Below are 13,961 nucleotides of genomic sequence, written 5' to 3'. Positions count from 1 at the left end.
GAACACCATCATCAGGGAAAGGAGGGATATGAATCACGTGCAGGCAGAGGAGATTAGTATAACTTGGCTTCATGTTCGGCACAGACATTGTGGGCCAAAGGGACTGTTCCTGTACTGTTCCATGTTCTATCAATAATAAGCTTTAAAAAGACATTTGGACAGGTACATGTGGCGGATATCGCTTCTCGACTAAACTCTGGCTCTCTAAATGAAGCTTGATCTGACGCAAACTTAAGCTAAAAATAAGCAGCGATATTTTGTGTTCTTGAATAATAGTATGGGATATTGATTAAAATGTTTTTAAACTATTTATTGTTAAGAGCAAAAAATGTCCTGAAAGTGTTTAATAACTGGAAGATGCCCATTGAGAATTATGTTACAGTTAATCCTTACATATTTATCAAGAATTACAACGGAATCTATTGGGCAAGTGGGCTGAAGATTGGCAAATGGAGTTTAATTCAGATAAGTGAGGTGCTGGTTTTTGGAACTTAAATCAGGGCAGGAACTTTACAGTGAACAGTAGGTACATGGGTAGTGTTGTAGAGCAGAGGGATCAAGGAGGACAAATGCATAGTTCTCTGAAAGTGGCATCTCGGGTAGATAGGTGGTGAAGAAGGCTTTTGACACATTAGCCTTCATCAGTCAGGGAACTGAGTACATAAATTGGGACGTTATGTTACAAACATACAAGATGTTGGGGAGGTAACACCTGGAGTGTTCATTTTTGGTCACCCTGCCATAAGAAAGATGTTGTGAAATTGTAAAGCGTGCAGCGAAGATTTACAAGAATGTTGCTAGGACTTAAAGGCTTGAACTATAGGGAGAAGTTGAGCACGCTAGATATTTTTACCTTGGAGCGTATGAGGCTGAGAAGTGATCTTATAAAGGTGCATAGAATTATGGGAAGAATAGGTAGGATGAATGCACAGAGTCTTTTATCCCAAGTTAGGGAAATTTAGGGAGCATATTTGTAAAAACACATACCTCCAGATTCAGGGACAGTTTCTTCCCAGCTGTTATCAGGCAACTGAACCATCCTATCTACAATTAAAAAGCGGTCCTGATCTCCCATCTACCTCATTGGAGGCCTTAGAACAATCTTTAATTGGACGTTATCTTGCACTAAACATTATTCCCCTTATCCTGTATCTATAAACTGTGGACAACCATATAGTAATCAATTGTATAGTTTGTTTTTCGCTGACTGGATAGCGTGCAACACAGCGCTTTTCATCGTACCTCGGTACGCGTGATAAACTAAACTAATTCTGTGTGGTCAGGCAGCATATATGGGGGATATAGATAGAAGTTTGAGCATTTCCGAGACCTGGGGTTGGTGACAGGCTCCAAAATCGTCCCAAAGGCACAAGGGCGATTTTTCACCTGACCTGAACTCAGCCTGATGATGAGTCCCGTCGCGAAACGTCGCCTATCCGCGTCCTCCAGAGACGCTGCCTGATCCGCTTTGTGTCGCTGACTGTGAACTCGGGTTAAGAGCTGCGTGTGTTTTTAGCATTTCCGAGACCTGGATCTGGTAATTAATTCCAAATTCCTCGCAAATGCAGACGGGCGGTTTTTCACCTGAAGCCAGAGGAGCTCACATTCGGTAAACAAGCGTGACAGCAGTCTCTCAGCCGTCTCTCAGTGGTTTGAACGCCGCTGCCTTGTCAGTGATACATTCTGCGAGTTACTAAGAGAGAGCGTTGCACGGCTCACCCGCTCATTGTCCCCAACATCCTATTGCTCAGATTAAACTGTAACCAACATGCGGCTCCCTGGCCTGCACCAAAACAGAGACTTCCCGCGGGCTGGTACACTGCAGAGAACATTTCCGAGTCAATGACTTCCCCGTGACTCTGCCACCGAGAGACTCCCTGTGGTCCCCAACCCGTGTAGTCAGTGCGATGGCGACACGGTGCAAGGATGCAATGGGGATGGAGGATAGTCGCTGCCGACCTGCCTTTGGGAGGATAAATGGTGTTTGAGTCCCGGCCAAAGTAGGGCACACACGGTGGCAAGATTTCACCAGCTTGGATCTACACTGCTCATCTCTTGCAACGCTTCTTGGCTTTGTATTTAAAAGCTAATAATCCCTTCGTTAACCAGGAAATGATGCCCAGGCATAACGCGGTAAGGTTTTTTATGTTGTTGCAAATCTGAATTACAGAGTAGATTGCAGTGTGGAAGAATGCTTTGTGATGTCCTCTGGTATGCGCTGCCTTCCCGCACATTGCCGGTCCAGAAACACCTTGCATTGTCTGCACGCACTCGCTCAGGAGAGAGTCTCTCATTCCAGGAACTGCAGACTGGCTGCAGATAGCTGCATCCACACACATGCAGTCACCCCCCACCATGCGACGGGAATCTTCACACTGTTTTTCATCGTGATTGTGTCTGCCGTCTTTTTGCAGAGATGTCTACTTTAAATTGAATTTATTTTAAAAAGCTCTATAGGTGGCGGGGTGTGAGCCAATTCAAACTGAGCTGCTTAAAAAAAATAATCTCCAAATGACGTTTTCGAGCAACACTAGGGTGGTGACCGAGATATTGGAGCCAATGAGAGAAACGGAGGGGGAGGTCCGGAGACGAGGATGTCGCAAGTGGAATGATGAAAGGTCAAAGCTAGGATGAAACCAAGAGCTATTCAAATACCTCATTTGCAACTGCAGACCCTTGTGGAACATAAATAACATTTCAGAATCCCCCTCCTCCAAACCACCCCACCCCCTCCAATCCAAGGTGGAAATATTAACGGCTAAAGAGCATCGCTTTAAGGCGAGAGGGACATAGAGGGTATAAGTTATACGGGGAGGTTGGACAAACTTGGTTTGTTTTGTCACAAATGCTGGCGGTTGAGGGGACCACTGTCTAGACACCTTTCCAGTGGGACTTTGGGGGGGGGGGGGCAGATGCCCCTCCATCAAGGGAAGGGATATCACCCCAGGGGCTACATGAGTAATAAGGGTTCTTGGTATGAGGTTGGTTTGCGAACACTACCAGATATAACACTAATGAATGTATAAACGCTGACAATGTCAGAAGAGTCATAGAGTGACACAGTGTGGAAACAGGCCTTTCGGCCCAACTTGCCCACACCGGCCAAAAATGTCCCAGCTACACTCGTCCCACTTACCTGTGCTTGGTTCATAGCCCTACAAACCTATCCTATCCATGTATCTGTCTAACTGTTTCTTAAACATGGGATAGTCCCAGCCCTATCTAACTCCTCTGGCAGCTTGTTCCATACACTCATCACACTTTGTATGAAAAAGTTTCCCCTCAGATTCCTATTAAATCTTTTCCCCTTCACCTTGAACCTATGTCCTCTGGTCCTCGATTGCCCTACTCTGGGCAAGAGATTCTGTGCATCTACCCGATCTATTCCTCTCATGATTTTGTACACCTCTATAAGATCCCCCTCAACCTCCTGCACTCCATCAAATAGAGACCCAGCCTACTCAACCTCTCCATATAGCTCCCACCCTCTAGTCCTGGCAACATCCTCATAAATCTTTACTGAACCCTTTCAAGCTTGACAATATCTTTCCTATAACAAGGTGCCCAGAACTGAACACAATATTCTAAATGTGGTCTCACCAACTTCTTATACAACTGCAACATGACCTCCCAACTCCTATACTCAATACTCTGACTGATGAAGGCCAAAGTGCTAAAAGCCTTTATGACCACCTTATCTACCTGCGACTCGACCTTCAAGGAACCATGCACCTGTACTCCTAGATCCCTCTGCTCTGCAACACTACCCAGAAGCCTACCATTTACTGTGTAGGTCCTACCCTTTTTTCGACATCCCAAAATTCAACACCTCACACTTCTCTGTATTAAATTCCATCAACCATTCCTCCGCCCACCTGGCCAATCGATCCAGATCCTGCTGCAATCTTTCACAACCATCTTCACTATCTGCAAAACCACTCAATTTTGTATCATCAGCAAACTTGCTAATCTTGCCCTGTATGTTCTCATCCAAGAAATGTTGGACATTTCTATCCTGGGAAAAAGGTTATGACTGTCTACCCAATCTATACCTCGCATAATGTTATATACCTCTATGAAGTCTCCCCTCAACCTCCAACGTTCCAGCGAAAACAATCCAAGTTTATCCAAAATCTCGGTGTAGAACAAGGGTTCCCAACCTGTGGTAAATTTACCTCCTGGGAGTAAATTTGTTGATTCTGGATTTGTCATATTTTTTCTCATTGACTGACTGTATACCGGTATCTGTTCATCATTATTTGTTCATAAATAAGTAAAATAACATTGTTATGTGCTATTAAAGTTGTCAGGGGTAAATGGGATGAAAATGGTTGGGAACCCCTGCTGTAGATGAACCCCTTTAACACAGACAGCATTCTGGTAAACCTCCTCAACATTTCTCCAAAACCTCCACACGTTTCCCCGTAAAGGGGGGGGGGGGGGCAGAACTGTATGTTCATGTTTTAAGATCTCCCTTGTTGAAGCTTTTAATAATAAATTTGGCACTAGGCAATATTAAATTTACCAATTTACTATATTAGTTATTTCCTTGCTTTAAGCTTCAGCAGCATTCTGTGCAATTGTCCTGTTGCACACGCACATTATTTGAATAAAATAGAATAAAACAGTATTGCATATAAAAGGCATGGCTATTTATTATTCAAAACAACAGGTTAGTAATGCATAAAGAGACAGTTATTCTCATGCTGCAGAAAAAAAACAAAGAAGATTATATACCTAGAATATAATGATAACTTCATGCAAAAGTGATGTGGTGACATTTCCAGGAAACTTCCAAAAATGAGTCATTAAATTGTTTGTTGCAGGATGTACTAGAAGGTGAGTTTCAACTCAAAGAGCAGTTGATATATAAATGTGAATTAAATAGAATATGCTGTTGAAATGTATAATTTAAATAAACTTGAAGGAATTAGCAGTCTTCTCATTTCAATCCTTTACCTTTACTCTAGAAGGTTCCTCAAGCCTATTTCTTTTTCAGATCTACAAGTCACACTTTGGTGGCATTTTGTAAGGGCCTAACATTATGTCTCATATGTTTAGTGCAGATTAGTTTAGAGAAACAGCATGGAAGCAGCCCTTTCAGCGGCCAACATTCACCCATTCACACTGATTCAATGTTATCCCACTTTCGCATCTACTCCCGACACACCAGAGGGAATTTTACACAGGCTGTTTAAACTACAAACCTGATGTCTCTGGGATGTGGGAGGAAACCGGAGCACCCAGAGGAACCCCATGTGGTCACAGGAAGAACGTGCAAACTCCACACAGACAGCACCCGCGGTCAGGATCGAACCTGGGTCCCTGGAGCAGTGCGGCAGCATCTCGACATGCTGTGCCGCCTTGTTCTCCCTCAGAACTAGCTCTCTCAACCTCTCCACCATTCTGTCATCAGAGGGACAGTTTCTACCCAGCTGTTATCAGGCAATTGAACCATCCTATCACCATCTAGAGTGCAGTCCTGACCTCCCATCTAACTCATTGGAGACCCTTGGACTATCTTTAATCAGGATTTTACTGGAGCCTGGAACTCACCTGTATCGGGAGCCGCTCCAATAGACCAAGCATGCAGATGGACCGGACTTGGCGGCGCCCCCATGTGGAAATATGCAAAAAATAATTTTGCAATGCAGTTGCACATGTGACAAATAATGCTCCATTGAAGCTCTCCCCACTACGTCAGCAATACCTCACCAGCTTCCACTTCTACTTTCACCCAGGGTAGTTGACATAACCCTTCACCCCCCCCCCCCCCCCCCCCCCACCCACACCCGTGTGTCCACATTCAACAACTTTGCAGCACAGTGGGTACTCCAGCATGGTGGCACAGCGGTAGAGTTGCTGCCTCACAGCGCCAGAGACAACGGTTTGATCCTGACCTCGGGTGCTGTCTGTACGGACTTTGCACGTTCTCTCTGTGACCACGTGGGTTTTCTCCAGGTGCTCCGGTTTCCTCCCACATTCTAAAGGCGTGCGGGTTTGTAGGTTAATTGGGTTTTATACATTGACCCCAGAAAGGAGATGAGGAGGAATTTATTGAGTAATTGGTGAATCTATGGACTTAATTGCCATAAACAGCTGTGGAGGCCAAATCATTGAGGATTTTTAAAGCTGAAATTGACAGGCTCTTTATTAGTAAGGTTATCAAACGGAGAAGATAGAAGAATGGGGTTGAGAGGAAAAATAAATCAACCGAGATTAAATGGCGAAGTAGACTAGATGGGCCAAATGGCTTCACTCTGCTCATAGAGTCATAGAGTGATACAGTGTGGAAAGAGGCCCTTTGGCCCAACTTGCCCACACCGGCCAACATGTCCCAGCTACACTCGTCTCACCTGCCAGCATTTGGTCCATATCCCTCCAAACTGTCATATCCATGTACCTGTCTAACGGCTTCTTAAATGTTGGGATAGTCCCTGCCTTAACTACCTCCTCTGGCAGCTTTTTCCATACATCCATACATAAAAAGTTACCCCTCAGATTCCTATTAAATGCTCCTATGACTTATGAACAGCATGTAAAAGACTTGGACAGGTACATGGACAGGACAGGTTGAGAGGGATATGGGCCAACCGCAGGCAGGTGGGACTAGAGTAGATAGGGCATGTTGGCCAGCGTCGACGAGTTGGGCCGAAGGGCCTGTTTCCATGCTGTATTTTTAATATGGTACAAAAAATGCACGAAGCTGGGACATGTTGGCCGGTGTGGGACATGTTGGCCGGTGTGGGCACTACGCGCTAAAGTTATCAGTTTTAACTTGGAACACTATTTGTGAAAATGTGGGGGATGTCAGGTATTCGGGTGTGGTTTGTTTTTTACAGACTCGCTGTGTGTGTGTTAGTTAGTCAAGTGTGTGAGCGGCGGGTATGTGTGTGTTTGTGTGTGTGTGCCAAGTGTGTGAGCGGCGGGTATGTGTGTGTGTGTGCCAAGTGTGTGAGCGGCGGGTGTGTGTGTGTGTTAGTCAAGTGTGTGAGCGGCGGGTAGATTATGCTTACGGTTACAGAAATGAGCCGCTGCCGCAGTCTTTAACACTGGGACCGTACTCTCGTTTTAACAGCGCCGAGTACTGATGTAATGAGAGAAATAGATCTGTGAGCTGGCCGGGCGGCGAGGCTGACGACTCATTGACAGTCCTTGCAGCTCAACACTCCTCCAGCGCTCGCTTTATTTATTTTTTGTGCCCTCCCCCGATCCTTCAGGCAATGCTTCTCTGGAAAAAAATGTGCTAAACCTCCTCCCTTCTTTCTTCCTCTCCTCCCTTCTTTCTTCCTCTCCTCCCTCCCTCCCACCTTCCTCCCCCCACCTCTCACCCCACTTTTCTTTGACCAGGGTCCCATTATCACCATGTCTTTGTCCTTTTGTGGCAACGACAACGACACAGCCGCCTACAACGTGGACAGCGGAGTTCTCAACAACGGGTGCTTCGTAGATGCCTTAAACGTTGTCCCACACGTCTTTCTGCTCTTCATCACCTTCCCCATTCTGTTCATCGGTAAGCAAAGACCTCAAGGTGCTCTGGGTTCTTCTATAGGAGACAGAGTTACTTGTGCACACTTCTGAACTCAATGTTTTGGATTTCAAGGTTGGGGAAGTCAGAGTTCCAAGGTCCATATCCACCACAGTACATGGCTACACTTTCCTGGTCACAACCTGCGATGGATTCTCACCTTCATCCTCCTGTTCGTCCTGGTGTGCGAGATAGCCGAGGGAATCGTCTCGGATGGGTAAGCCAGTCCATGTGTTAAGCCACATCGTCCCGGGGGCTATTTTTACTGTGGTTGCCGAGCTAGCTTTGTATGTAGTGGGCCGCTTCGCCTCTCTCAATTGTTCACTCTGGCCACAGAGACGGAGAGAGGGGGAGGGGGGAGGGGGGTGGGCAAGGTGTGGAGGAGGTAGTTATGAGTTGAGGGGGATATAATCTCCGATCCCAGAACAGAATTGAAGTACAAGAACCCGCTTCTAGTTTAACGCATGATGTTTAAAAAAAAAACGTTCCTCTGTATCGACCTTAAAATAGACCCGGTCACAAACACTGACGTCTTGCTTTTGAATTATATATTGAATAGCAAATAAAAGTTCAGAATACCAATAGGACACGCCGGCTTTGAATCCTTTCAAATGGCCAATGATGGGTGTTTTTTTAGATACCCTGGAAGATTATTTCAAATGGAAAGTTTTGTAATGACAGGAAGCCTACGTTTCAAGCTAATGTGTCGTTTGTTCAAGTTTATGTTTAACTTTGTTTCCGACGTTTAAACTGGTCTTAAAGGTGGGAACACCTGGGTCCATGGCAAATCGGTCACGTCCTCCAGAGATGCTACCTGACCGGTTGTCACTCCAGCACTTCATGTTCAAACCACGATACCAGCCTTGTGTCAGTAAATTGATCAATTGGATAAAAAAAACACAGCGTGCCGGAGTAACTCAATAGGTTGGGCAGCATCTCTAGTGAACATGGATGGGCGATATTTCCGATACTGGCTTGAAGGAAGGGGAATGTGATGATGGAGGATTGTGTTAGTGAATGGACACCATGTCCAAAGTACCGTGATGGACAATAGAACCCTTGCTGTTTGTAATATTACATTAATAATTTGGATGAAAATGTCAACAATATAATTAATAAATCCACAGGAGATATCTAAATTGGTGGCATGTAGGCACAAGGAACTGCAGATGTTGGTTTACAAAAAAAAAGCACAAAGTGCTGGAGTAACTCAGCAGGTCAGACAGCATCTCTAGAGGACAGATAGTTTCATTTATTTAGTTTAGTTTATCATTGTCACGTGCACCGAGGTACAATGAAAAACTTTGTTGTTGCGTGCTGCCCAGTTAGCGGAAAGACTATGTACGATTACAATCAAGCTGCCCACAGTATTGATACAGGTTAAAGGGAATGATGTTTAGTGCAAGCTAAATTCTAGTAAAGTCCGATTAAAGATAGTCTGATGGTCTCCTATGAATTAGATGGGAGATCAGGATTGCTCTGTAGTTGGTGAGAGGGTGGTTCAGTTGCTTGATAACAGCTGGCGGGAAAAAACTGTCCCTGAATCTTGAGGTATAAGAAACTGATAGATGATGTTCTGGGTCAGGAAAGTCTCCTATTCATGTTCTCAAGAGATGCTGCCTGACATGCTGAGTTACTCCAGTGTTTTGTGTATTTTTATGTGTTAATTATTGCCAAGCAATCCAGTACTTGTGTTTTACTCAAGGCTGATTGTAAATGGGTTCAATAGCAGGAGTCACATCTAGTATTCCCCAGAGATGCTGCCTGATCCGCTGAGTTACTCCAGCACTTTGTGATGGTGTTGATAGTGATGAGAGTCGTCTTGGGCTTTTGAATGTTATTGATCAATTGGTAAGAAGAACAGTAATACACGATGAAATTTAATGCAAATAAGTCTGAGGTGAAGCATCTTTGGACAACTAATATGCTTCGGACATGCACATTGAATGGGAATTTCGAACACCATGCTGTCTCATAAAAGCAGCTAACATCACCAAAGACGTCCCACCCTGGTCATTCCTTCTTGTTCCTTCTCCTGTCTGGCAGAAGGTACAGAAGCTTGAAAGCACGCACCACCTGACTCAGGAACAGCTTCTTCTCCTCTGTTGTCAACCTTCTGAACGGTCCTTCCATCAGCTAGGGTACTGTCCGATTCACCTCTTCCCCATTGCGGACATTGGACTTTATCTATGGAACTGATGCGCTACAATCTGAAGATACACTGTATCTTCCCCTTTGTTCTTTCTATTGTATGTGAGTTTAACTTGATTGTATTTTTGTATAGTATTATAATATTTGTTTGGATACTTTTCACTGTATCTCAGCACACATGGCAATAATAACCTAAACAATGGTCTACATCTAAAAATGCCTGAAGGTGGCAGTGCAGGTAGATAAGGTGGGGACAAATGTGTAAAGGAAAGAACACAAAGTGCTGGAGTAACTCAGCAGATCAAGCTGCATCTCTGGAGAACATGGATATGTGTTGTTTCGGGTCAGGACCCTTCTTCTGAGATGCTTCCTGACCTGGTGAGTTACTCCAACACTATGTGTTCTTTTGTGTATTGATCAACAGCTGCAGTTAGAGTCATAGAGTCATCTAGTCATACAGCGTGGAAACAGGCCCTTTGGCCCAACTTGCCCACACCGAACAACATGTCGCATCAAACAAGCAGTTCTTTGTTTCTACGATGTGTAAGGGTTGTGAGATTATGGTACAACTTTATATAACGTGGGTTAGATGACAGCTGGAACATTGTATACGGTTCTGTAATTGCTGCACTTGGCTTGACTGTATTTATGTATGGTAATATCTGATCGGTTTGGATAACTTGGGAAACAAAGGTTTACACTGTACCTCGGTACACATGACAAATATAAGCCCAAACCTCAACCTCAATCTAAATCTTGGTAGTATTGGGTAAGTCCTTTAGAGAGCGTGGGGGGGGGGGGGCATGGAGAGAAGGGGAGAGAGGGGGAGAGAAGGGGAAAGAAGGGGGGGAGAAGAGGGGGTGAAGGAGTGGAGATACTTCTAAGAAATAAGACAATATTTAATAAAGTTTAGCGGGCATTTAACCTTACCTGTTTTTCTTGGTCCTGAAAACTCCAATGAACCAATTAAAATGCCCGGTCAGACGGAGATTGCCTACGGCTGCCCTCGACTGCCTGTAACGAAATAGTGACCCCACTCCACTGCACCGCAAGTGATAAAGAACCATGCTGACCAATTTTTACTCGCAGTAAAATTTTTCAACATGCTGAAAATATTTCCGCGACCTCGCTGAGGCCACGAGTATTCGGGAACTTCACTCGAGCATGAAGGAGAGTTCCAGCGACCTCATAGGACCTCCTGGGATCACGTGTCGACCATGCTGCTAGTTTGAGTCGAGGGAAAACTCTTCTAAACTTGCAGATTAGGTCGCCGCCGTGGGCAGCCCCTTAAAGTAGGGATATGGTATGCTTGCCATCAATGGCTGGGGCATTGAGTATAAGAGGCAGGAAGTCATGATGCAGCTTTATAGCAGAGTTGCACATAAGGTCATCGAGTCAAAGGGCATGACGCAAGGAGCAGCTCAATCCACCTGGAGGACATGGCAGCTTCCGGCATACACTGTTAACACACAAAACGCGTACTTTCTTACCTGTTAAAAACTGCCGAAATGGTCCATTTTTGCGCTGTAAATAATTGTGGAGGGTGACTGTGGGCTCTGAACTGTGCTCTAGTATCTTTGCTCTGAACCCGAGCACCAAGGTGCAAGCAGCCGAAGGAGCGCATCCCTCGGGACAGCCCCCACTCTCCCCCCGGGGTCAGCTCTGTCCGGCCACGGCTGCCCTCCCCCTGTGGGCCGCACTGTCACGGGCCATGGGTCGGCAGCGCCCATACACGGGGCCGGGTGGAGCGGGGCCGCGGCTCCGGGCAGCGGACGCACAGGGACAAAAACCCGGCAACGTCCCCGTCATCTGCAGCAGAGTTGGGGACAGAATGGTCCCTCCACCCACCCAGAGTCACTGACTGCCCTGCACCGGCACCTGACCCGACCTCCTCCCACCCCACCAACCCCCAGTCGCGGGGATAGACGAGTGTAGAACCAGTCAGCGTGGAGTCCGGATGCTGGGACAGAAGACAGGACCGCTACACTGGAAGCCAGGGTAAGTGCTTACCTGCAGTTCACCGCGTGTACTCCAGTTGGCATTGCGTGGCAACAGTACGGGTCACGGATCGTGACCTCGACTGCCGTGCAACTTCCATATAGGACTTTGGTTAGGCCGCATTAGAAATATTGCGTGCAGATCTGGTCTCCCACGTTCCAGGGAGGATGCGGAAGCTTTGGAAAGAGTGTAGAGGAAGTTTACCAGAATGCTGCCTGGATTAGAGGGTATTAGCAGAGGTTGGACAAACTTGGATTGTTTTGTCTGGAATGCTGGAGATTGAGGGGAAATCTGATAGAAGTATATAAAATTATGAGAGACATAGACAGGGTCAACAGCCAGATCCTTTTTTCCCAGGACGGAAATATCAAATACTAAAGGACATTGCTTTAAGGTTCGAGGGGCAAAGTTTAAAGAAGAAATCCATGTGGGAAGGTTTTTTGCACAGAGTGTGATGAGTGCCTGGAATGCACTGCTGGGGATGGTGGTTGAGGCAGACACAATTGTGGTATTTAAGAGACTTTTAGATATGCACTGATATGTAGAGAATGAAAGGATATGGATCATGTGCAGGCAGATAAGAGTTAGTCTTGGCATCAATGTTCGGCATAGACATCGTGGACCGAAGAGCCAGTTCCTGTGCAGTACTGTAATATGTTCTGTTGTTGAACCCTGGAATTCATTGTTTAATTTACCATTACACCTTTGAATGCTATCAATCCTACTGTCTACCCATATAAAATCGTTAGAAGTGCAATAAAATCAAGTTTTTAGTGGTTGCTTTTACAAAAAGTGCAAATGATTATTCTAAAAGCCAATTAATATAAGCAATAATCAATTTCTATTACAATGAAATGTTACTTTGGGCTCACTGGAACATTAAACGTATGATTATTTTTAGTTGTTATTTGTAATATCAGTTGGTTAAGGTCAATTAACACATGTATAAAATGTTTTTCCTTAAGCCTGACACCCTGAATAGAGTTTTGCAAAGCTATTTAAAATTCTGTTTTAATACAGAGAAACATTTTACTGAAAATGTAACAAGGGACTGAATGAATACAATGGAAAGAGCATCAATATTAAAAAGGTGTTGATATTAATAAGACTGAAGAGTGGTGTCCCCATAATTGAAAACAGATTAAGAAGTCTGAGATAGAATTGTCTGAACTCACAGTAAGTTGAGGCACAGTGGTGCAGCAGTTAGTTCCGCTGCCTCACGGCTCCAAGGACCTGGGTTCAATCGTGATGTTGGATGTTACCTATGTCTGTGACACTTTCTCCACATAGACTCGAGGGACTGAGCTATGGGGAGAGGTTCGGGCCACATCGGACTTTATTCCTTGGAATGCAGGAGGCTGAGGTCGAAAACTTCAAATTCCTCAGAGTCAATATCACCAACAGCGTCTCCTGGACCACTCATATTGAAGCAATGACCAAGAAGGCACACCAATGCCTCGACTTCCTTGGAAGGCTTAGGAAGCTTGGCATGTCCCCTACAACTCTCACCAACTTCTACAAATGCACCATAGAAAGCATTTAATCAGGATGTATCATTGCTTGGTTTGGGAACAGCTCCATCCAAGACCGTAAGAAAATGGAGCGAATTGTGGATGCAGCCCAGGCCCTCACACAAACCAACCTCCCTTCTATTGATTCCATTTATAGCTCACGCTGCCTTGACAAGGCCAGCAGCATAATCAAGGATGAGTCACACCCTGGCAACTCCCTCTCCCATCAGGCAAAAGGTATAGAAGTGTGAAAACGCACACCACCAGATTCAGGGACAGTTTCTTCCCAGCTGTTGATCCTCTGAACGATCCTCCCACAACCAGAGAGCAGGTCTGAACTACTATCTATCTCTGATGTCACTCAGACTATCCTTGACTGGACTTTGCTGGCTTTACCTTGCGCTAAATGTTATTTCCTTATCATGTATCTATATACTGTAAGTGGATTGATTGTAATCATGTATTGTCTTTCTCCTGACTGGTTAGCACGCAACAAAAAGCGTGCACCTCGGTACACGTGACAATAAATTATACTGAACTGAGGGGTGATATTATGCATGTGTGTAAAAACATGAGGGGAATAAATAGGGTGAATGCAGATCCTCTTCAGACTGGGACACTTCCTGAGTCAGAAGAAGGGTCCCGACCCGCAACAGCACCTATCCATGTTCTCCTGCGATGCTGCCTGACGTGCTGAGTTACTCCAGCATTTTATGTATTTTTTAGAGCACAATGTGATTTGTCTGGTCTGATTAATAGACTACGATGAGACA

The 13,961-nt window shown here is 45.2% G+C and overlaps 1 protein-coding gene across 6 annotated transcripts in view; it reads left to right on the top strand.

The window, feature by feature from the left end:
* Positions 1-1,940: 1,940 nt before the first annotated feature.
* The window catches only part of abcc8 (ATP binding cassette subfamily C member 8), a 104,565-nt gene continuing 92,544 nt past the window's right edge, over positions 1,941-13,961 (top strand). For 4 of the 6 annotated variants that reach the window (XM_033038992.1, XM_033038997.1, XM_033038993.1 and 1 more), the window contains exons 1-3: positions 1,942-2,133; positions 7,351-7,513; positions 7,604-7,745. In XM_033038992.1, the coding sequence (XP_032894883.1) occupies positions 2,113-2,133; positions 7,351-7,513; positions 7,604-7,745 (326 nt within the window). In that variant the 5' untranslated portion in view covers positions 1,942-2,112. Of the gene's footprint in view, positions 2,134-7,350; positions 7,514-7,603; positions 7,746-13,961 lie in introns of all 6 variants that reach the window. The other 2 variants (XM_033038996.1, XM_033038995.1) reach the window with 1 other exon arrangement.

Source organism: Amblyraja radiata, chromosome 20, assembly GCF_010909765.2.
Source record: "Amblyraja radiata isolate CabotCenter1 chromosome 20, sAmbRad1.1.pri, whole genome shotgun sequence".
In the NCBI taxonomy this organism is placed as follows: Eukaryota; Metazoa; Chordata; class Chondrichthyes; order Rajiformes; family Rajidae; genus Amblyraja; species Amblyraja radiata.
The sequence above is the reverse complement of the archived record's forward strand: the minus strand, read 5'-3'. Positions and strand labels throughout refer to the sequence as shown.